Source organism: Sciurus vulgaris (assembly GCF_902686455.1).
Source record: "Sciurus vulgaris genome assembly, chromosome: X".
NCBI classification, from domain to species: Eukaryota; Metazoa; Chordata; class Mammalia; order Rodentia; family Sciuridae; genus Sciurus; species Sciurus vulgaris.
Window position 1 is genome coordinate 118,110,955 of NC_136471.1, and position 26,294 is coordinate 118,137,248.

The 26,294-nt window shown below is 36.9% G+C and overlaps 1 protein-coding gene across 1 annotated transcript in view; it reads left to right on the forward strand.

Annotated features, from left to right (window-relative positions):
• Positions 1-16,103: 16,103 nt before the first annotated feature.
• Positions 16,104-26,294, forward strand: part of PCYT1B (phosphate cytidylyltransferase 1B, choline) — an 84,766-nt gene continuing 74,575 nt past the window's right edge. The window contains exon 1 of the mRNA XM_079125069.1: positions 16,104-16,248. Within this exon, the coding sequence (XP_078981195.1) occupies positions 16,180-16,248 (69 nt within the window). The 5' untranslated portion in view covers positions 16,104-16,179. The remainder of the gene's footprint in view (positions 16,249-26,294) is intronic.

Here is a 26,294-nt window from a genome sequence, read left to right on the forward strand (position 1 = left end):
GTTTTTGTTACTATTGCTTTGTAGTAGAGTTGAAGATCTGGTATTGCAATACCCCCTGTTTCACTCTTCCTGCTAAGGATTGCTTTAGCTATTCTGGGTTTCTTATTCTTCCAGATGAATTTCATAATTGCTTGCTCTATTTCTGTAAGGTACATCATTGGGATTTTAATTGGAATTGCATTGAATTTGTATAGCACTTTAGGTAGCATGGCCATTTTGACAATATTAATTCTTCCTATCCAAGAACATGGAAGATCTTTCCATCTTCTAAGGTGTTCTTTAATTTCTTTCTTTAGTGTTGTATAGTTCTCATTGTAGAGGTCTTTCACCTCTTTTGTGAGATTGATTCCCAAGTATTTTATTTTTTTCGAGGCTATTGTGAATGGGGTAGTTTTCCTAATTTCTCTTTCTGAAGATTCATCACTTATGTATAAAAATGCATTGGATTTATGAGCATTGATCTTGTAACCTGCTACTTTACTGAATTCACTTATGAGTTCTAAGAGTTTTCTGGTGGAATTTCCAGGTTCCTCTAAATATATAATCATGTCATCAGCGAACAGGGATAGTTTGAGTTCTTCTTTTCCAATTCGTATCCCTTTAATTTCTTTGGTCTGTCTAATTGCTCTGGCTAGAGTCTCAAGAACGATGTTGAATAGAAGTGGTGAAAGAGGGCATCCCTGCCTTGTTCCAGTTTTTAGGGGGAATGCTTTCAGTTTTTCACCATTTAGAATGATATTAGCCATGGGCTTAGCATAAATGGCCTTTACAATGTTAAGGAATGTTCCCACTATCCCTATTTTTTCTAGTGTTTTGAGCATGAAGGGGTGCTGTATTTTATCAAATGCTTTTTCTGCATGTATTGAAATAAAGAATTCTACTTCTTTTGTTTAAATTTTTTTAAGTTGGCAATGAACCTTTCTTCTATTTATTTATATGCAGTGCTGAGAATCAAACCCAGTGCCTTGCATGTGCTAGGCATGCGCTCTGCCACTGAGCTACAACCCCAGCCCTTAGAATTCTACTTCTTTGTAAACTTGTGCTGATTACTGAGACCTCAGGCTCTTCCTTTATAAAATGTTTATACTTACCTAAGGAGCTATTGTGAAATTTAATTGAAATAATACGTGTACAGTGTCATTATGAAGCCCACAACTAAAAAGCATTTAATAAATAGGTATTATTCTTTTCACTTCATGAGGGTATTGGTGTCAATAGAACCAAAGGGACATGATAGTTAAACTAATCAAGTGTATCAACTGGCAGAAACTTCTTTCAGTCAACATATTTGGCTATGATCAATTTTTTGGAGCATGTTGGTGCCTTACCTATACTGAATTTCCTACCAATCATGTGAGGTAAGTATGTCAAGTTATTTATCCATACAGCCATTTCCCCCTTTTCTCCTAGTAATAGAATGTGGGTTTTCAACTGGGCACATTGGCAGAAGAAGGAAAAGACCACATTTCCCAGCCTTCTTTGCAACAAGGTTTAGCTATATGACAAATTTCTGGCCCACAAAATGTAATTGGTAGTGTTGTGAGGGACTTGGAGGAAAACTATTTAAAGAAACCTGGTATGTCTGCAAGGGGATTCTGTTTTACCATTTTGCCTTTTCTGTATGTTTCTTCTTGCAACACTTATGTGATGACTGAAGCTCCAGCTTCAATCTCGAATCATGATATAACTATAAAAATGAAAATCACACACTGAGATGGTGGAACAGAATTGTAAAAATGTAGGTCTGTAATGTTGCAAAGCCATTACACCATCCCTAAGCTGCCTACCGCCAGTCTTTCCATGACAGAGAACTAAACATTGAACATATTCAAAGAAACTGGGGGTTTTATATGTAACCACACCTAATTATGTAAATTATACTTATTTTACTTTTACTTTACTTACTTTACTAATTGCAACTCAGTAAAGTAAGTAGCAGATGGGGAAATCTATCTTCTTATTTGTCTAACACCAAAACTGACATTTTTTTCCATCATATAACTTCTCTGTTTCTGGTAAATGAGTGTCTATCTCATCTCAATGTCAGCAACAGTTAAGACCATATGAACAACCTTCATAGCACTCATTCTCAAATGTTTATTGAGTGCCTACTCTCTTTCTGGCAGTACTCAAAACCCTAGGGTTAATATGGTGAGCGAAAACAAATATTTTCTACTCCTCAAGCAATCTTCCTTTTGTAAACTAGATTTTGTTTCTACAGAGGAAAAGAAACAGCCAGGCATGGTGGTGTATGCCTGTAATTCCAGCAGCTTGGGAGGCTGAGGCAGGAGGATCACAAGTTGAAAGTTAGTCTCAGCAACTTAGCAAGGCCTTAAGCAACTCAGCAAGACCCTGTCTCAGAATAAGAAATAAAAAGGGCTGGGGATGTGGCTCAGTGGCTAAGCACCCCTGGTTTCGATTCCTGGTATCAAAAACAAACAAACAAACAAACAAAAAACAGAGGGAAAGAAACAGTCAACTGGATTATACTCTGGCATACTTATCAGGTATATTTCTCATTGCAAATCAATAAATTAGCATTTTGGTGTCAGTATCTGTGAGTTTGTTAGTATGAGTCTGATCCCTGAGTCTGTCTTTGGCTGTATTGTCAAAATCAACTTCGTGGCCATGTAAAGGTTCTTAGCTCAACTAGGTAACTAGGTAATGTTCTTTACATGCAGATATGGCGAGAGGATTGTCTACTAGCTGAAAATAGGCAAGCAGTGACAGGGGTTGCATATGCCCTCAACATCCCACAAAGCATCCAAGTGATAGGAAAAGATATGCAACTCTCCTTGACAGCTGGCAGTGCCCAAGCTCAATTTCCCCTTCCACCTAAGTTGCAAGATCCCTCTTCTTACCTTACTTGCCTATAAAAGGTGTAATGACAGTGTGTAGGCCTTCTCACTAGCACAACCTATGATGCATCTCACTGTTCCTGGACAAAACACACCTCTCTGGATGGCATTTGCCATCCTATGTTCATGTGGTGCCTATGCTGTGTGATCTTCAAGGTGCTTGTTTAAGTTATTTGCTTAAAACAACAATTCTGAGGCTGAGACTAAATGAATCAACACACAACAAAAGAGAAACTTTGGTTTAAGAGTGGACTCCATATCACCTGTAAGGTAAGACAGGATAACACCCTAAAAATCAAATGAATCTAACATTGCTCAAGGGAGAGACATGGGGAAGAAAAGCAAACTACTTGTTCCTTAGATATAATCTCTAAATAGATGTACATACATACATAAGTACACACATACATATACACATTAGGTTTTCCTGATGTTGATGACAAATAACCCCTTAATCAATTCATAGTGGATACCTGTCATTATTTTAGCTGCCTAATACCTAATGCCCCCTTCCTATGTCTGGGGAATTTCCCACATTCTGAGTTTTGAGGGAGGGTGACCTAACTATAACTACAAACTGAAAATATTTTTGTCCCAGCTACCCTGCACGAACATGTCTTATAGTTCACTTCCACAAGAGATTTTAATTTTGGAGCTAGTGGCACAAAAATAGGGGAATTTCTTTGTGTTGGCAGTACTTTCCCACTTCCTTGTGGGCAACAAAGTCTTCAGGGTCACTGCAAAGGCCAGCATCCAGAACACATGCAATGGCAGAAATGGTAAGGATACCATTTGCCAGGTGCCTCAGAGATGAGATTTTATCCATGATTTCAACTTAGAGTCTCCCTTTGTGTCTGCCCACTTCAACCTGGTTCCCCTAGATTCCAAGTGATTTTGTGAGCTATCTGATATTCCCTCACAAACTTATTTTCCTCCTCCTCCTCAGCCTCCTTCTCCTCCCTCTCTTCCTCTTCTCTTCCTCCTCTTTTCTCAAGCCAGAAGTTAATTACTGTTGCTTGTAAATAATATTCCTGGCTGACACACCATTCTATTTATTTGCTTTATTCTCATGCCAGGCTCACCAAGAAATCTCCTGGTTAGTATTGCAGAAGCTTAAAACTAGGGCAGAAAAATGCTAAACAGGATGAAAGTATTGCAGTTGCAGCATTTAGACTATGATGGGCCCCACAATCAATTAATAAATGCCTATTCTAGTTAAAATGTCTATTATGGCTGCTGTAATCCCAGCAGCTCAGGAGGTTGAGGCAGGAGGATTGCAAGTTCAAGGCCAGCCTCAACAATTTAGCAAGGCCCTCAGCAACTTAGCTAGACCCTGTCTCAAAATACAAAATAAAAAGGGCTAGGGATGTGGCTCAGTGGTTTAGCGCCCCTGGGTTCAATCCCTAGTATAAAAAATGAAAATAAAATGGCTGTTAGGGGTTTAAATCAAGTGTCAAGTAGAACTGTCCCCAAAAGACCGTCTCTGGGTGCTCTGAAGGAATCCTGACAATACCCACAACACTAAGGACAAGACCCTGAACTGTGAAGACCAAGAAAGGTGACCCTAAGAAGGCTTCCCTACAATAATAAGAACCTGGCACTTCCAGACCACAATCCACAGATATACATTCTCTACCCAGGGAACCTTCCTGGGTAGGCTTGACCTTCATGAGTACATCTCTGTCTTGTCTCTCAGAGTATTCATTCATTAAAAAGTGACTTTGACATTTGTATTCATTCATTCTTTTCAGACAAAAAAATCATTTTGTAAGGTATGGTCTTCTAGATCTATTAAATTGAGAGAAGTAGGGAGACATACTAAAATTAGCTATTAATCTTTCCACTTCATAAACTATTCCATCTCATATCTGTTAGTAATAATTCAGCTATTATCTGATTCCAGAAAAACGAATAGCAATTTAATGTGTCCCAGTCAAGTAGATATGTTGTTGCTTATTATACCCTCTGAGACTTAATCCTGGAGACTAGAATATGAAACATTGTATTTAGAAGCATATTCTTGAATGATTTGAATTCTAACCCACACAGCCTTAGTGGCTTCTGGACAGAAAATTTCATTTTCTTAGGATAGCCATGAAAATCAATTAATTAGCAAATAATAAAAACAAAGACACCTATATGTATATCTTAAGAGTACTGATTAAGCCAAGAATTCAGTGAGAACTAACCATCTTTGAGTCCCACTTTTATTTTATTTATTTTATTATTTTAGCCATCCAGATCAATGCATCTGTATCCTTTCCTCAGACCCACTAGTGCAGAATGTCTTTAGTCCTTCCCTCCTAGAGAGCAATGTTAGATCCCTGCTCTCAAGTAATCTAATATGAATTATTGACCTATAAGCAGACCCCTTGTGATAACTGAGCCATGACTCACAGCATAAATATGTATTGTCATTGTGACTAAAACCTGCCCACAAAGAGCTACATACTTCAGAACCCTCTAAACTAGCATTTTGAACAGGAATGGAAAACTGGAACTCATCTAGGAGGTATCAAAGTTATTAGAAAGAAGTTAAGAATTATGAGTTAAAGCATTGATCATATAAATTGGTCAATAGTGAATTCAGCAGAGAATGGCAGCATGAGGGTTTCATAATTTACATCTAGCCAATGTTCTATAAAGCAGTGGTTCTCAGCTCTTGGATGTAAATTAGAATATCTGAGTAATTCTTTAAAATTCCAAATGCCCAGTAGTTCCCCAGACCTATTAAACCAGAATCTTTGAGGATGAGATATCAATTTGCAACCAAAGTTGAGAACATGTAGTCTAGATGAGGCATTGCTAAACTTTTGACAGAATGGCTAACTTGGACAGAAATATTCAAACTATATATTGTCAAAATTGCTTGGACATACCTCTTCCCTTGAGAAAAGAGGGCTCATCTCCCACCTCTATCTTATAGGTATTATGGCTTTGTATGAATTGAATGCTATCTGGGTTACCTAAATTTTTTAAATTTCAGGTCAGCACTAGCTTTACTAGAAATAATGCAAAAGATCCCATTCTTCTTGTTAAGCATCTGTCACCAAAAGAAATCATAGTCTGACAGGATTTCTGTGGTTTGGGTTTAGGAAATTGGGAAATTATATTTAGTTCAAGCAGTCATTACTTGTTGCTTTATCATATTATCTTCCCTGTTCCTTCAACAGTAAAGACAACTTACATTTCCCTTAATTTTTAACTACATATTAAATAATTTCACCAGTGAATCAAATTTACCCAAACACTCATTAATAGTTCAGGAATAGTCAAGTGAGAGAGGTCGACTGACTCCTCAGTCAAAATTTCTTAGGTAAATCTGCTGAAAAGTTTTGTTTGTGTGTATGAATCTAATGCCCACAGAGACATGTATAAATTATCCTTAGTGCTACAAGAAAATTATGTCTTGATTGATCTTTACTTTCATTTTCCTCCATTGACATCAATAATTAATGGTTAAGCTACACTTAATAACTTACTGTTAAAACTGTACCTTTTTGATACAATGGGCCTGTTCCTAAGCATTTTTATCAAAATTGTATTTTATATGTATATTTTGTTTCTTACATTTTAAAATGTTATTTTTAGATAATTGTAAGTTTGTATACAGTTGTAAAAATTAATACAGAAAAAAAAAACATGTATCCTTTACCTGGTACATAAATATTCAGACAAACAAGTTGTGGTCACAAATATGTATATACTTTACCCAGGGTCTCCCAAGGGTTACATCTTGTGCAACTATAGTATTGCATCACACTAGGATGTCTTATTCATTTATGTGGTGCTGAGACTCAAACCCAGTGCTAGGCAAGTGCTCTACCCACTGAACCACAACCTCAGCCACAACTAGGATATTAACATTTATGTAATCAAGATATAGATAATCAAGATTTTTATCACTAAGGATTCCTCATATTGCCTTTATTCAGGCCTATCTGCTTCCCCCTTGCTCCTCACCTCTATCCTTAGCCACTGACAATAACATTTATGTAATCAAGATATAGGATATTTTTATCACTAAGGATTCCTCATATTGCATTTATTCAGGCCTATCTGCTTCCCCCTTGCTCCTTACCTCTATCCTTAGCCACTGACAACAACTAACCTGTTCTCCATTCCCTTCCTTTTTTTTTTTTTTTTTGGTACTGGGGATTGAACCCAGGAGTGCTTTACCAGTGAGCCACATCCACAGCCCTTTTTATTTATGTATTTATTTTTAGATAGTATCTCCCTAAGTTGCTGGGAATAGTCTCAAACTTGCAATCCTCCTGCCTCAGCCTCCTGAGTTGCTGGGATTACAGAGGTGTGCCAGTGCACCAGGCTTAACCTGTTCTCTGTTTCTATAATTTTGTGCACACATCTTCAGAGAGACAGTTTCCATTTCTCCTGGATAAATACTTAAGAGTGAAATTGCTGAGTCATATAGTAAGTATATGTTTAATTTTAAAATAAACTGCCAAGCTTTTCCAAGATGGTTGAGCCACTTTACATTCCCACCAGCAATGTACAAGAGTTCCTCATAGATTTCTCTGCAGAACTGTTAGTTTATAATTTGTTTGCTTTGTTTATTTGCAAACACTCTACCATTGACTACATCCCCAGCCCATCAGTTTTTATTTTAATTTTCATCCTGGTGGATATATACTCATTGTGAGTATTAACTTGCACTTCTCTGATGACTAATAATATTGAGGATCTTTTTGTGTGATTTTTTTTTTTTTTTTTTTTTTTTTTTTTACCATTTGCCACTGTTTCCTATTTGGTGCTTTTGTTCTGTTTCTTTTTTCTACTTTTTGGCTTCAATGGAGCAGTTCATATGGTGCCATTTTATCTCCTCTCTTGACATATCACTTCTATTTTTTTTAACTTTTTTAGTGTTTACCCTAGGGTTTACAATATGCATTTTAAAACAATCTAAGTCCACTGCCAAATAACACTATTGTGCAGGCACCATGTAAGTGAATACCCCCAATTCCTCCCTTCCTTCCCTGTTACATAGCTATCATTCATTAAATTTATCCTTGTGCTATTACCAACTAATACATAGTTACTATTTTGTTTTAAACAATTATCTTTTAGATCAACAAAGAATAATACAAATAGATTTAATTTTACCTTCAGTTATTCTTTCTCAAATGTGCTTCTTTTCTTTATGTAGACCCCAATTTCTGCCTATCTAATTTTCCTTCTGCTTGAACAACTGCTTTTAACATTTCTTGCAGGGGAAGTCTGTTGGCAATGAATTCTCTCAGGTTTTGTCTAGGAAAGTCTTTATTACTCCTTCGCTTTTTTTTTTTGTTGTTGTTGTTGTTGCTTCAGCAGCATTATTTTTTTAAGACCAGGTATATAATGAGAAGATTTCAAAGCAGCATTTTAAAAGAAAACAACCATAAATGCACTATAAGCAGCATTTAAATTCCTAATGGAGGATTATCACTCAAACATGATAATTATCTAAAACACTGAAAAAAAAAACAGCAATCGCTAAAGGTCTCAGTCTTTTGATATTAAATAGATGGACAGGATCTAAATAGAACTAAGAATAATAAAAAGAACTTTCATAGTTGAGTAACATTTTTATTATATCAATATTTCAAAATTCCACAAAAGGTTATAAAAATCAAAATGACAAATTATAAACAAATAAACCTTAAAAGCATAACAATACATATCCATGGTAATGGGACTGAAAACAAATTTACACAATTTTTTACTCAACATCCTTTGTTCTCTAGTCTTTATGTATTATCAAAATCAGAATAATGGAAGTCAAGAGCATTCTGACCATTACCAAGAATCACATTAGGATTTCCACTTGTTGTTTTCATTTTAAGCAAGTAAAAAGAATCTTGCATTTCTTCAATTCTATACATTATTCTCAGTCACATATTCTTTCTTCCCTTTGGAAGTTTAATTTCACTGGTTGTAGAACTTGAGGATGGTGGGTTTTTTTTCTTTCAACACTTTAAAGATTTCACTCTATACTCTCCTCTTGCTTCTATGGTTTCTAGTAAGTCCACTATAATTCTTATCTTCGTTCTTCTATAAGGTTTTTCTCCCCCCCCCCCCAGCTTCCTTCAAGATTTTCACTTTGTCTTTGATTTGCTGCAGTTGGCATATGTTATTACTAGTCGTTTTTTTGTTTTGTTTTGTTTAGGTTTGGTATTTATCTTGCTTGGTGTTGTTGGAGATTCCTGGATCTGTGATTTTGTGACTGTCATGTTAATGATATGCTATTTGGAAAATTCTTAACAATTATTACTTAAATATTTCTTTTGCCCATAACAGGGACTTAGAGAAGCTGTCTTTGCTAAAAGCAGTGACTCTTTACTTAGGCTTGCACATGCCCCATGGGTAGTTAAATACAGGATAAAGCTTGGCATCTCTGCATTTATTTTGTATCTGTCTCCTCTATTACCTTAAACTCTGTGATCTGCTCAGCTCTGCATATAGGCATGTTAGTCATTTAAGGAGTGTTCATCTAAAAGTGGGTAATACAAGGTTTATTAGCCCAAAATTTACTTAACCTATCTTGGCCCCCTTTGAGTCCGAGCAAAATTTGCAGGGATAAGCATTCTGTTTCAGCCCCCCTGAATTAGTACTTAGAAGTTTCCACTGATTGCTCTACCCTTTACAGGAACAGCAAAGCCTTGCAGACACATCAACACACAAGGAGACTGACCCCTTAAGCAGGAGCATATAGATTGTTCTTGCATCATTATTTCATTTCTATATTTAATTCTGGAAAAGTATCAATTAAAAATTACCATTATGTACATTTTTGTTTTTATTTTGAGACAGGATCTTGCCAAGTTACTTAGGGCCTCACTAAATTGCTGAGGTTGGCCTTGAACTTGCAATCCTTCTGCCTCAGTCTCCCACATACCTGAGATTACAGGTATGTACCACTTTGCCCAGCTCCTCATGTCCATTTTTAAGTGCACAGTTCAATGGCATTAAGTGAGTGTACATTGTTATGCAACCAATCTCCAGAATACTTTTCCTCTTACCAAACAGATTCTCTATACCTATTAAACCACAATTCCCCATTCCCCCTCTCTCTAACCCCTGGCAACCACCATTCTACTTTTTGTCTGTAAATTTGATTATTCTAGGAACCCTATATATTTACCTTTTCACCTAGCCTTATGTTCTAAAGGTTAATCCATGTTGTAGCATATGTCAGAATTTTCTTTCCTTTTTAAGATTGAATAATATTCCATTGTATGTATATACCACATTTGGTTTATCCATTCATCCATCAATATACTTCAGTTGCTCTTGGTTATTGTGAATAATGGTATTATGAATAGCACCATTCTTTGAAAAAGCAATATTTTTACCCTGGAGTTACCTTGGCACTTTAGTTGAAAATAACACCACCACTTACATGTATGAGTCTATTTCCAAATTCTTTATTTTGTTCAGTTTACCTCTATGTCTATACTGTGGTAATTCCACACTGTCTTGACTACTGAAGGTTTATGTAATTCTTAAAATCAGAGAGTCTGAGTTTTCAACACTGTTCTTCTTTTCAAAATTTTTTGGCTAATCTGGGTTTTTGTACTTTCATATAATTCTTGGAACAAGCCCATTTCTCCAAAAATGCTTGCAGGAATTTTGAATGGGATCACATTAAATTTATAGACTAATTTGGGAATACCTCCGTCAATTGGGACTGCTTATGACAAAATCCCTTAAACTGAGTAATTTGTAAACAACAGAATTTTATTTCTCACAGTTCTAGAGCCTGGGAAGTCTAAGATCAAGGCATAAACAGATTTGACATCTGGTCAGGGTCTGTCCCTCATGATGGCATAGGACATCTGAATGTGTTTCTCTTATAATCACAAAGAGATGCAGTCACATTGTCCAGAAACGGACATTCAGAGGTGGAGAAGTTCTCAGAAATTCTTTAATTTGTAGCTTTTCCAAAAAATAACTTTGGGAATTACATTTGAACTTAAAGACTCTCTTTTGCCTTGGCAAGTCAGAGAATGGAGAGGAGGGAAGGGAAAGTGAGAAAGATATAAGTTAGGTTCTTGGATCAAGCAGCAAAATCTTTCACCATGCAAGTGCTGCTGAAAAACAGCAAAAAGCCATGAGAAAGATATAGAGGCAATTCCAATATGTATCCTGTCCAGTTTTTCCCCAAATCAGTCCCACACTAAGTAGACAATTTTTCTTAGTGAAAAATGTCTGCAAAACCTCAGTGATCCATTAAAATAATTGTTTTGATGTGAGGGAAAGGAAAAAAATTACTTGCATTATCCCTCTAACAGCTTAGAGGAGTATTGTTAATGGTGGATCAACAAACTTGAAAGACATTCATTTGCTTGTAACTGAGTTGTTTTACCTAGTTGCTATACTGAAACTACTGTGTGCCTAAAATGAAAGTTAATAAATTTCACAGGTCTTTGCTCTGTACAATTTCTCAGTACATGTTTTTCTTTGACATCAATGGTTCTCCAGATCCTAACACCATCCTCAGCATTATTAATTTCATTCTTTCAGGGAAAAAAATGGCTGCCACTGTCAGATCAGATTGCTTTTCCTTGCCCTGTTCTCCTGTCCACCCAAAGCCATATTGAACCAGAGGAAAATAGAATAATTTCAACACCAAATTATGTTTATTAACAAAATGTTTATTGATCACTTAGTATGTATAAGGAACTGGTCTAGGCACTGGAGATATCAGCATTGAAGCAAAGTTCCTCTGCTTCCATTCTGCTGGGAAATAATAAACCAGTAAAGATAATATATGCCTTGGTGGTGGGTATTATGAAGTAAAACCAAGCAGGGTAAGGGGGAAAACAGAGTGATGAGTTGGGGGTTATAAAATTTATTTTTAATTCAGGGGACTAATCTGCTTAGTAGCACTCATTTACTGATTTATAATTTCCATGAAAGTGGGTACTGTCATAATTGCCTTCATTTTCATAAAGATAAAGGGAAGATCAGTGAAGTAGAAGTAGGAGAACAAGATGGAAGGAAGGGAAAGGGAAAGAAATATGGAATGAATCTAACATATATGTATATAAATGTACCAAAGGGAATTTCACCTTTTTGTGTATGTAGAAAGTACCAATCAAAAATGAATAAGTGAAGGAGTGAAAGGAAGATCAGTAGAGGAGGGAGAAAAGGGAGAAGGGGTTGGGAGGAAAGCAGGAGATGGGGATTGAAATCAAATTCCTTGTATGTATAATTTTATCAGAAGGAACCCAAATATTATGTAAGATTATAATGCTCTAACAAAAAAATAAATTTAGAAAAGTTTCCTTCAATTTTCACCTTGTTTCAGACTTGGCACAAGATTCACAATAAATTCAACAGAAACAATAATACGCAAATATACTTACCTTCTACTCTTGAATTTGGACATATCTTGACATCATGAGGATAGATTATGATTCTAATACAGATTTTGGAAATGCAAAGTCCATACTTTGCATTCCTTCTTCAGAACTGTTCATAGCTAGTTCTAGATCAGGTAAAGCAAAAAGTTAGGGGTGGAATTCACACGTAATCACTTTTTTCCTCATCTGTTGCCTGGCTTCATCTCAGTATTACATTAATCCAGAGCAGCCCTGAATGAAGTCATCAGTCACAGGGTTTCCACACCCCAGCTAACCAACAAATGCATGACAAATGATGAGGTGCACCTACAAAACATTGCAGGGATTCATTTATTTTTAATAATCATTTTAAAGCAAATACTATGTACCAGGAACTGTGCTAGGGGTGGATTATTTTACCTCAGTACAAAATTTCTCAACTACTTAAGATTTGAACAATCATATTGTTCACATATTTAGAGGTGATCAGACTTTTGATGACAGACTACCTTACTACAGCAGAATTGAACATCCCTAGACACAAGGGGTGGTTGAGCAGGGACTTTTTTTTTTTTTTTTTTTTTTTTTTTTTTGCAGTGCTGGGGATCGAACCCAGGGCCTTGTGCTTGCAAGACAAGCACTCTACCAACTGAGCTATCTCCCCAGCCCCCAAGCAGGGACTTTTTACAGGGGGATTGAAAAAAAAACCTGGCTATCTGGGCTGGCTCTACCCTGTGGTGTAGGATAGATAAAGTGTTCTGGCTCCTGCCTCCCCACCTTTCCAGCAAGAAATTCCAAGCCACTTGTCCTCCTGTCAATTATAAGGTATATTTGCTTAGTTATGGATATGGAATACATACACACTCGTGTGTACATTCTGTTAGCATGATTTTGAACTTTTAAATATCTAGACCCAAGATATATTAGCCTTCATTTATATTCTTGCTTTGACCCTACAAATATTAGAAGTAGGTCCAGATAGAGACATTCAGAATCATTGTAGAAATGAATGAGTTGGCATTTTCCTGCCCCCATTCCATTTACTTTTTTTTTTCTTTTTATTTTATTGTAAACAAATGGAATACATGTTGTTTCTCTGTTTGTACATGGCGTAAAGGCATACCATTTGTGTAATCATAAATTTACATAGAGTAATGTTGTTTGATTCATTCTGTTATTTTTTCCCTTCCCCCCCACCCCTCCCACCCGTCTTTTCCTTCTATACAGTGCTTCCTTCCTCCATTCTTGCCCCGCTCCCTCCATTTGCTTTGTAGTCATAATTAATCAAAATCTATCTGTTCACTTCTATCATGCTCCTAAGGAAAAAAAATCACCTATTCTAAGCAGGAGTTAACCAAGAGAATAGATTGGCTAGGATTCTTCTTTTGGATGTGAGTCAAGAAACTTGGAAATATGATCAAACACACTGTAATGCTAAGAGATGACAATAGGAGATGATTTCAAAACAGGCCTCTGTTGTGAACCTTTGGGCCTTTATGACACAAGAATGATTTTCCGTTACTAAAAGGAACAAACCAATGCAAATATAGTTGGCTCCGTATATTCATTTGTTCTACATTCATGGATTCAACCAGCTGTGGATAGAAAATGTAATTATGACTACAAGGCTTGCATTTGTACTGAACATAACATGTACAGACATTTTTTCTTGTCATTATTCCCTAAACAATACAGTATAACAACTATTTACATAGCATTTACATTGTATTAGAAATTATAAGTCATCTGGAGATTGTTTAAAGTGTATTGGAGAATGTACATAGGTTATGTGCAAATACTACACCATTTTACAAGAGGGACTTAAGCATCTGTAGATTTCAGTATCTGAGGGAGGTCCTGGAACAATTCCCACAGACACTTAGGGACAACCTAAATGTGGATGATTTTTCCAGTTGACTGAATCAGGCTTCAGTTAGTTTCAGAGAAACTTAATTTAAGTTGATTTATCTGTGCTGCATGGAGTTGGTTTATCATTTCAATGGATCCAGTGGATCACTCTGGAGAAAATAATATACCTAGGAGTTAGGCCTTTTTTTAGTTCACTATCTAGGACCCACTCTGGTGTGTGGCTTACCTCTGATGGCCAACCCCACCCTCTGAAGGGCATAAGAATGAGGATGAAGGAGGGAAGAAGGAAGAAGTGTCTGCTTATATCTGAAAATAGGGGAGAGCTATAGGGAACTGTGAGGAAAGATCCCATACAAATAGAACATTCATTTCCTTGGACTACTCATGATTTTAAACTCAAGTTCCATCAGGTTTTCTTCCTATTTCTCTCTCAACTCTCCCTCCTGGCCCCTGCTTAAGGATTATCTCCTAATAGTTCTTATATTATAAGGAAACTAAGCCTATCAGTCCAAGTTCCAACATGGAAGCACTATGAGCTGTAGAAGAAGGTATTTAACATAGGAATTAGTCCTGGCACTGTTGAAAGAGGGATGGGGGAATGGAAGACTAGGAGGAAGTTGGAGGATGGGAGAAAGCACCCACCATCAAAATGAGAAGCTCAGAACATCCAGCTACCCAAGTGGAAGAGGAAACCAATGGGGAGACCTGTGGAGAGTTACTCCTACCTCTAGGCCTGCAGCCAAGTGTCCAGTGGTAGGACAATGACTGCTATTGGTCAAGAGGATCAGCAATTAGAAAGAAAATCTGGACTCAATGAGAATGAGGACAAGCTGGGACTCAGTGTCACATACACCTGTCACCATGCCTTACCACAGCAACCTTAGGGAAGTAAGGACTCCTGCTTCACTCCTGCCTTCCAATTCTTATGCAAATTCCTCTTTTTGCCAAGGCTAACCCACAGAGCTTTAAGGGAAGGGGATCCTGGAAAACGTGTTTACAGCTTACCAAAGTGGCATACTACATTCTACCCCACTAGGAAACTCATAGTGGATCTACTAACAGAACTACCCTAGCAATTGGCAAGACACTTGGTCAGAGATAGCACAGGATGAATGGATGGACAGAAAGCCTAAAGAGTATTCATTAACCAATCAGAGCATATTTTATTGTCCTGGAGATTAGAATATAGACAAAAATTACTGAGACTTTTCCTACTGGGATGAGACCAAGGAAATCTTTACTTAGCTAAGATGAATTTAGGTACACATATGTCTTCATTCTGAACAGAGGTGATGATCAGCACCATAGCACTTTAGTGCAGCTAGATTTTAAATGAATCTTTTTCTCAGAAAGGCTGGAGCACATGCATATTTAAAGAGTTCTTTTCATACACCCAGAGTTATCTGAGGGGACATTATCCTAACAGAAATTATGAAGACTCCACATCGTTAAAATGCACAAATTCATTATCAATGGTGCTTAGAATAACTCCTTGGAAGGAATAAAAATGCTTATTAGAATCAATTAAAGTACATTTGAGTGATTTATTTTCTCCATCTTTATTTTATACTTAAAGTGCTGAGTTTTATATTAACACTTCAAGGTTTTGACTACTTTTTTATCTTGGAAAAAAAAAAGAAAATGTTTGTCATTCCAAGAGCATAATCAGTTGAGCCAGCACACAATGACATAGTTAATTCACCAACGGAATTTGTTGCCATAGCTCCAGCGAGGGACAGGGTAGATTAAACAATGGCCTTTTTCACAACTGCAGCTTTCACCACAACCTGCCTGTCCCCACACAACAGGCCATCATAGCACCAGTCCAGAGCACAGCGATTGTCAATGAACAACAGTCCAGAGGGGACAAGAGGAGGCTTGTGGTAAATAAAGCAAGAGTGCCGAGCAACTTGAATCTCTGCTTATTCAATAACTGGACATTCCTAGTTCCTCTGAGCTCATCTTTAAGTGCCGAGCATACACAGCTGGCTTGACCTCTTTGGTCAAGTGCTCTGGGTAAGTCCAGAAAAACAAAAATTTCACTCAGTGATTCAAAAGAACTTAAAAGGGAAGAGGATCCTAGAGAAAAGGGAAAGAGGTCAGGAGTAGACATGGTGGGCCAGGAATGCACCATGGAAGAGGACACCAGGAACAATTGCACTCCCAAACTCTGGCGCAAGGTAATAAAGATGTTTTCTTATTGATTTTTGCCTTTGATATCAAAGTTGGTTCAGAGTTAAGTCTTCTGTATCTGCCAGTGTAACAGACCTGTGCTAATTAATAGAGTCACACTAAAAATGGAATTATATCCTCTCCATCTTATTAAGGTGATAAAAAAGAAAAACAAAATGTGGCTAATATTTCTTTATCCCCTTACAGAATGTGTAAGTTCCCTGGATAGAGTTAGACAACTGGCACAGACTCACTTTCTTAAAAAAACTTCAGGGTCTGGGAGTGTAGCTCTGTGGTAAGAGTGTGTGCTTAGCATACATGAAGCCCTGGGTTCAATCCCAGCACCAAAACCAAAAATAAAGTCAAATCATCAAATAAATATGAGGAAATATAGGTAGTTCAAGGCAAAGAATGATGCTGTGGGAGGACATTAAAAGAAATGTTTTAACAAAATTTTCATTATCCTATAAAATGATAAATTGTAATAGAAATGTTCCAAAGTTCTTTTTTAAAATTTTATTTGTTCTTTTTAATTATACATGACAGTTCCATGCTGTTTAACTACCATATAAATGAGGTCATCTCATGTGGTCTTTAATTTTGGGGACTGCCAATAGGAACATGGGTTTGAAGGATAACTTTGTTAAATAAAATGAGTCCTAGATGGAGAAAGTGTGGGAAGTAGGACAAAATTTTAAGAAGGAATCCAGATAATGTAAAGAAATTTAGGACCAAAGGCAGTTTTCCCAGCAATGGCATGATTTCTCTGGTTAACAGTGAAACAACTTTTACTCCATTAACCTGAAAGGGGTTTCTCAAACCTTACAACATGGTCCTACTCTTTCCTGTCCCAGAACTCCTTCAAAACTTTCCCATTGTCCTTTGAAATGGACATGGATAACTGGCTTAAGCACCATAGGCTTCAGAAAGTAATCTAGGTCCACATCCAGTGAACACTTAATGACTGGTAGACCATTTTCCCTAGTTGTTTCCCTTTCCACATAGCCCTCATAGTTATCTTGACTTTGGAGAAATTTGCATATTGAAGGTGTATGGGTTTATGTTTAATGTTTTTTATTAGTGCATTATAGTTATATGTAACAGTGGGGTTCATTTTGACATAATCATACATGCATGGAATATAATCTGCTTCATTTCAGTCTCCAGTGCTTCCTTTTTCCCTATCCTCTTTCCTCCTCCTGTTCCCTTTCCTCCACTCTTCCGGTCTTCCTTCTATTTATTGTTATTTTAATTTGTGCCATATAAATATACATAAAGGTGAAATTCACTGTGGCATGTTCATATATGTATGTAGCATAATTTGGTCAATTTTATCCCACCATTTTATCATTTATTCTATTCAGTTGATGGGAGAATCAGGAGGCATTTAATCGATTCATGCTTCATTCAAAAAATAGATTTGAAATGGTATTAAAACAACTAAATTCAGTTCTCAACTAGTGCAGATATGGAAAATCAAGATGATCTTTCCATGTTGGAGTCACGTAGAATCAAATCTGTACAAATACCACTCTGTACCCTCATACTGTTTATAAACTGAAAAATAGACAAAGGCTTCCAATTTCATGATCACCCAATAGCATTTTTAGTCCTTCTGTGGCGTGCCCTGTTCTAAGTACATTCTATACCTTACTTCATGTGATTACATTCACTGGAAGGGCTCAAGCTCCTAGCTACTGTTCTATTTTGCTAATTTGTGGCTGAGTTCCTCCCAGTTAAATGAAATGGGTTTATTTAACCTCTGTGGGCAATCTAAATGGATTATATTGTTAAATGTAACAATACTAAAGAAGGGATTGCACTAACATTTTTATCATGTTTCTCAGTTCTCAATGTACTGTGCTTTTCTCACACAGGTGATCGCAACTTTTATAAATTTAACTTCTGTTGGCATTTTTGTACATCATGCACTGTTACCCCACGCTGACACATGATCATTTCTGGTTATTGCTAATGGGTTGCTTATCAGCCAACAGTTGCAAGCATCATTAAATATTGTATATGAAAAGTGAGGATAACTATGAATTTAATAATATCTTAGAACTTTCTGAGACTGGAAACTACTTTTAAGTTAGAAAGTTGGTTATTTACTTTTCACATGTTTACATTTGGTTAGCACTTATTTGGAAAAACAGAATGCCCAAACATCATTCCAATTCCTCTTGCCCTAAGTCCTATGAAGTCGATATTATTCATAATCTCATTTTCAAGTGAGAAAATTGGAGCTCCCAGGAGTTAAGTAAATTGTCCAAGGTAGAGCTGAAATTCAGGTTCCTCAAATTCAGTTTCACTCTTTCTTTAAACCTGTGCTGTCAAATAAGGTGGGCTCTAACCACATATGTCTATTTAAATTTAAATTTAAATTAAACAAAATTTGAAATTAATTTCCTCAGTCACACTAGCCACATTTCAAGTGCTCAATAGCTACCCATGTCTAGTGACTACCTCATTTGGACAGTGCAATTACAAAATGTTCCATAATCATGGCAAGTTCTTTTAAATAATACTGTTCAAAATCATAATATCTCTTTTAGATATGTTGACACATGTCCTCAAAATATATTGCAGTTTTGTTACAAATAATATAGATTTAAAATCTTATATTAAAATCTCATTCATTTAAAATCTCCTCATTTGCATAGTACAAGTTAACTTTGGTCTGCAAATTAATAATATAGATAAGAGTCAAGGAGAATGTTAAATGCACTTCAGAGACCAAAGATTTTTAAGCACCATCAAATAACTCCAGAAGCACTCACTTAGATGCAAGCAATTGATATGATAATTACATATCATTTTTATTTATTCATTAAAACAGGGATCCCCTAAGGTGCCCTTGTAGGAAATAATGTGGCTAGCCTACTTATTTCTAGTAACCCTTTTATTTCTAAATTCTATGTAAAATCACTTTATGCTATTGATTTCCCTTCTTTCTTCTCTTCCTTTGGATCATATAGAAATTGGTAGCACAACATACTTCCACATTGAAATTTTGACTAGCTTAATATCTAATTCCAAAGCCCTCACTTCTCCCTCTATATTCTGTGATTCCTTGGAAGGGGTGCTCCTGTGGACCCAGGATAGCACCTGGCACGTAGCAAAGATTGGCTAAATATCTGTTGATGGACACAGTTCTTTCAAGATACCATTTACTAAAGTGGACTCTGATTTTCTACAGAGAATACATGAATCAAATGGAAAACACTCTCCCATTTTTTCTTCTTCCTTTACCAATCTTTGCTGCCAAGTCTTCATGGTAAGATAAGGGCTTTCCATTTGTGAGAAAAAGATGACTTCTGGGCATTCAGGTGAGGGGGAGGAGAGTGTGATCTGGCCTATGGATTTGGAAACTACATCTGCCAACTTCTTCAGAGGGGAGAGATAGGCAGCAAACATGCCCAAGGAACCACTCATCAATTAGCTCCATCAGTCCTAAAACACCATGTTGAGTGCACTTGCTAGTACTGTGCTGGTTGTAGGTAATAAACATGATGGAAGAGAGAATTTTGACTTGTTTAGGGAAGAATGATACTTATAGTTTTGTTTGTTTGCAGTGCTGGGGATCAAACCCATGATCTTGTGTATACTAAGCAAGCACTTTACCACTGAGCTACACTCCCGGACTGGCACTTATATGTCTAAATCCTTAGCTGAGGTGGTTTCTTACAGCCTACTGAGATCCATCATACTAAATATTAATGCATTTTTAGCAAAAATAAAACCTGACTCCTCAGTTTTAGCCGTGAGCTTCAAAGAACATGTTTTGTTGCTTCCTTGTCTTCCATAGGGAAAATTTCTAGCCTGTGGGCCATAATCAGAGAAAGAAAAATGAATAGAAACAATGTAAATATGCATTAAATACTTAAGACTTTGTTTGGAAGGAATTGAACAACTTAGAACCCTCCAGATTTATGAAGCTGAGCATTTTTAAAAACCACCTAAAGGAAAAGTAGCTACATTTTTACTTTTTGTTCCAAAACACCATTAGACCTTCTTTCCTCTCATCTAATTCCTGCACACGAACCCTAATATTACAGGAACAGGCTTGGATTTGCACAGACTTCAGCTAACTCAACATAGTCTTTGTGTCTTTCTAAAGGGTCACATGTCCTCTTAACTCAATTAGCAAATATATGATCACTGTCAGAGGTTTCTCTTCTGACATTTTTCCCTCTGAATATGGACAGGTGAAGCACATCCTGCCCCAGGTATTAGAACATTTTAAAATTCTCTGTCTTTCTGTGAATGACAAATCACACCCCCATATACCTCAGAGAGAGAAGGAGATAAAGAATTTTAAAAATTGGAAAGTATGGTCCAGGCCCAAGAGAAAAATAATGTTTCAAATCTGTTTTTCTTAGTTCCATTGATTTAAGTCATAAATAAAAGCACAGAGGAATTTAAATGATAATTTCTTTTGAAAGCAAAGACCCACATGATTAGAATTTTAATAGTACCATCGTACTCACTAAAAATATCAATCTTTTAATTTTTTTCATTGGAGCACACTTTGTTTTGTTTGTGTTTTGGTGCTGGGGATGGAACTCAAGCCTTCCTGCATGCTAAACATGTGCTGTACCACGGAGCTACATCTGCTACCCCAAAATCAATCTTTAAGAGTTTGTTCTACATATATATTCTTGTTCTAGATGTTCTTGAAAATGAAAACTCTCTTTCATCTTGGATGCATGGCTCCCGAGTGTGCTTAGTAAATGTTTGTTGAATGAGTGAATGGAATTTAAATCATAGTTTATTCTGTATCTTTCTTGTCCAGGGAGTCCTGAGTTTGTCCATCTAGGGTTATTTCCAGGTCATCTAGGAGAATGAACGGGTTTCAGTCTAGCCTTTGAAGCATGATTCAATGTTAGGTGGACTGACCTCAACCTGACCCCAGACTCTAAATTGATTGACATTACCATTAGCACTAGTAACAAAGATGTTGTGATCAACATTTACAACGCTCTCCTCCTCAATCCCTGCAAGTCTTCTAGGATTGCTATAGGTTTATGATATTTAATAGCGGGAAGGACTGTCTCAGAGATATAATAGATGGCAGGCTCACCTTTTACAACTTTTCCTCAGCTTACCCAGAGGGGCAGGAGCTAGACCCATCAAAGAGATGGTTAGGATTTGTATATATTATCTAAATTCTTTCTCTTGTGGCTGCTACACCTTTATCTGAGGGTGTCAATTGAAGTACTTTCTTCAATATCACAAATAATTCAAGATAAAAAAAAATGGAAAATTAAACTGGGCACCATAGTGGACACCTGTAATCCCAGTGTCTTGGAAGGTTGAGGCAGGAGAATTACAAGTTCAAAGTCAGCCTCAGCAACTTAGCAAGACCTTATCTCAAAGTAATAAATAAAAAGGGCTGAGTATATGGCTCAGTGGTTGAGTGCCTGTCGGTGCAATCCCTGGTACAAAAAATGGGGAATTAATAAAAGTTTTGAAGGATTTTTTGTTTTTCATTAAAAAATAGAATGGTTATAATAGAAACTCATTTAAAAATGATAAATACATACATTAAACATCTTATTTAAATATAAAATATTATTAATTTGCCAATCTTTTGATTGGACCACTGATTAAAGCTCTGTTAGCTCTTCTTTCCTTTTTTTCTAATACTGGAGATTGAACTCAGGACCTTGTGCATTGCTAGTCAAACAGTCTACCACTGAACTACACCCTCAGCTCTCTTGGTATTGTCTTTATTCATTAGGCATACAAAAACATAGTGCCTATTATTTCTGGTTTTGGTTTATTCTAATTGGAATGAAAACTTAAAGATGCTTTCAAAATACTCTGCATATAGAATCCTAGACTTTTTCCAATTTCATCCTCTAACTTTTGAAGTTGTCTTGACCTCAAAAAACAATTCAACAGCAATTTTTAAAGGTCACATAATTGTGTCTTTTCATTTTAAAACAATTTAGCTTCTTAAAATAAGACACAATTAAAAGATACAATTCACATTTAAAGTATACAAGTCAATATTTTTAGTATATTAATGGGGTTATACAAACTTCACCACAATTTAATTTTAGACCATTGTCAACATCCCATAGAAGAAATCCCATACCCACTAGTAGTCACTCCTCACACACCTCCTCCCATGCCCCCAGCAGCAGGTAAGCCACTAATCTACTCTCTGTTATATGTATTTGCCCATTCTGGATGTTTTGAAATCAAGGGAAAACCTGAATGAACCCTCTAGGCTTAACTCATTTGACCTGCTCTTAGATAATCTCCATTCCCCTTTTATCATGCCTCAAAACATAAATATCCCCAAGCCCAAACCTTGGTGGGTAGATTTGAGACTTGGGTCTTTTGGCTTTTCACAATTAGTTGCCTTGTGAATTAACTATTTTTTGTAAAACTCTTTGTTTCATAGATTGGCATACTTCATGCTAAGTAAAATGACCTGGTTCAGTAACAATTTCATATTAAGTACAATTATGTAATATGCAGTCTTTTGTGTCTGGCTTCTTTGACTTAACATATGATTTTAAGATTCATCCATGTTGTAGCATGTATCAGTACTTAGTTCCCACTTATGGCCAAATAACATTCCATTGTGTGGATATAACACAATTTGTTTCTCCATTCATTAGTTGATGGACATTTGGGTTGTTTCCACTTTTTATTGTGAATAATGCTTCTTATGACATTCAATACAAATCTTTTTTGTTGACATATGTTTTCAATTCTCTTGGTGTAAAGCTAGGAATGGAATTATTAGGTCTAATGGTAACTCTATTTTTAACTTTTTGAGGAAGTGACAAACTGTTTCCAAAAAGGCCGCGCTGTTTTACATTCCCTCCAGCAATCCATGAGAGTTCCAATTTTTCCATATCCTCACCAATACTTGTTATTTTACAGGGTTTGTTTGTTTGGTTTTGTACTGGGGATTGAACATACAGGGCACTTTACCAGTGGGCTACATCGTAGCCCTCATCATTTTTTGAGACAGGATCTTTATAAGTTGCTTAGGGCCTTGCTAAATTGCTGAGGCTGACCTTGAACTTATGATCCTCCTGCCTTAGTCTCCTGAGTTGGTGGGATTATGGGTATAAGCCACAGTGCCCAGTTATTTTTCAGGTTTAAAAAATGTCCTAGCAGGTGTGAAATATCATCTTACTGTGGTTTTGATTTGCATTTCCCTAATGGCTAATGATGGGCATTTTCATTTGATTATTGGCCATTTGTACACCTTCTTTGGAGAAATGTCTACTTAAATCCTTTGCTTATTTTGACTTGTGTCATTTATCTAAAAGACCCATCTTGGTCCTGAAGCAGGATTTTTCAAGCTCATCATTACTGACATTTTCAGCTGGATAATTCCTTGTGGGGACTGTCATGAGCATGTCAGGGATGTTTAGTAGCATCCCTGACCTCTATTCACCAGATACCAGTAGCAACACCCACATAGTAATCAAAACTGTCTCTAGACATTGCAAAATAACTCTTGTGGTGGTTGTGGGGAAATCTCTTTTAGTCAAGAATCACTGCCATAAATGACCCTTCTGAGAAACTTAGAAACACACAGAAACATAACTCAGTTTTAGTGGAGTAGAGAAGGCAGAAGCCAGTCTGAGTGGGTTGAAGATAATGTAAAAATGTAAACAAGTGAATAATCCTGTGTGTCTGAACTGCCCTTCCCAAATCTGATCAGTGAATTAAGTGACCATGTAAGGGATAACTCTCAAAGTACAAGTGAGAATAAGTTTGGTATTATGAACTAAACCATAGTTCAACATAACAAAACAAAGGAGTTACAAGACCATATATGAGACAATCAGGAGTGTGGTATATCTAGATTGATTTGGTTTCTGAGAAGGGAAGGTTCACTGTGACCTGGTCTTCGGGGCAGAATATCATCACTTGATCTTCCTAGGTAAGAAGTACAAATTAGGCAAGCTCTTGATTTCATTTTTCATGCTAGTCTCATCTTTTAGTGGAGACGTGTATATATCTATCTCAGACACAGTCTTCATGGTTTAAAGGAATGGTGCTCACTAAGCTCTTTCAGAAGGGTGATTGTGGGGTGGAGAATGCAAAGGATTTTATTATAGAATCCACAGAAAACTGAAAATCATGCCTCATCAAAAACAGGAATCAGGGCAGTTTTAAGAAGCCCTCAGAAGGGACATCACTCCATTTATTCTAATGCTCTGCCTACAGGTCAGCTCTTGACCCATTTAGTGTCCAACTATTATTTCTTATTGTTTTTGTGTGCATGTGATACTGGGGATTAAATCCAGGAGCATTCTATCTCTGTGAGCTGCATCCCCAACCCATTTTTTAAAAAATTATTTTGACACAGGGTCTCTCTAAGTTGCCCAAGCTGACCTCAAACTTGAGATCCTCCTGCCTCAGCCTCTTGAGTTGCTGGTATGTGCCACTGCAGCCCACTCTTAGTTCATATTAATGAATAAATGAATATGAAGATCTGAGAAGCCACTGAAAAGGCAGTGACTTGACTCTCTCCCTCTTTTGAGACCAGGTCTCACTATGCTGCCCAGGTTGGTCTTAAACTTCTGAACTCAAACAATCTTCTGACTTCAATCTCCCAAGTAGCTGGGAATAGAGGCACATGCCACAATGCCCAGCTTGATTCTCTTAATCATGTGTCCAACACAATTTTTCTGGGCTGTGGGGTGAAGCAGTTTTCATAAAAGGGGTGGGGTGTGGTGAAAGAAATAAAGAAACAAGTACCACATCTTAGATACTTAAGCCATTCCACTTCTGTAGAATTTTTTCCCATTTCCCCCCATTACCTTCTCAAATATTTTACTTTACTACCTCCAAAACACAATATGCCTTATAGAAATGGCCTTACTCTATGGTTTGCCGACTGAATACACAATTATCACCATTAAACTCTTTCCTTCAGTCCACATAGCACTGTGGAGTTGTTTGTTTTGTTTTGTTTTTGGACACTGGGGATTGAACCCAGGACTTCACATATGCTAGGCAGGTGCTCTACCACTGAGCTACATCCCCAGTCCAACAACACTGTGGTTTTGACTTCAAGTTCCCTGACTTCAGAAAGGGAATGGAGGGCAAATTACTCATAGTGGTTTCTATTAAATAATGACAGCAGGCAGGCATCATCTAAATGGAACTGGGCTATTTTAACAAGAGAAATATAATCCATTTGGGGGGCAGTGTCTGAATCTGCTTTATCCCAATCCTCCCCATAGTTGGGAACAAAGACTGCAGAGCTGTCAGGAGATGGTACTTTTCACTAGTTAATAAAGAGATGCCCTGCCTTCACAGTCTATTAATTAAGAAGGTAATCAGTGCAAGCTTGGAGTTTGGTATTTGAAACTCAAAGGCAATAAAATCAGAACACAGATTTTTTTCTTCATAAAGAAATGAATAATAAATTAGGACCTCAGAGTTAGAGTAATCACATTTTGAATGATTTCTCCTGAGCATGCTTTTAATAACCTGTATGTGTTGGGTAAGAAGAACAAAGAAAGGCAAAGTTAATTACCCAGGAAAAACTTCATCAAGGAATTTTGGTCACCTTACCCTAGGGTTTCTCAACCTTGCTACTACTAATATTTTGGATTAGACGATTTTTTTTGTTGTGGGGCTGTCCTGTGCATGGTAGGATGCTTAACAGCATTCCTGATCTCTAACCATTAGATACCAGTACTGCCCCCTCCAAGTTGTGACAAGCAAAAATGTCTCCAGACATTTTGAAATGTCTCCTGTGGGGCAAAATCACCAGTATTGTAAACTACTGAATTTACTACCTTCCTTCTCACTCCCTGTCCTTTGGGGCCTTCTAGGGTTTGCTATTTGAAACCCTCAGAAAAAACCAGGATTAGGTAACACACACCTGTAATCCCAGTGGCTCAGAAGGCTGAAACAGGACAGTTCCAAGTTTGAGGCCAGCCTCAGTAAATTAGCAAGACCCTCAGCAACTTACTGAGACCCTATCTCAAAAACAATTTTTTAAAGGGAGCTGGGAATGTAGCTCAGAGGCAAAGTGCCCCAGGTTCAAACTCCAGTACCTAAA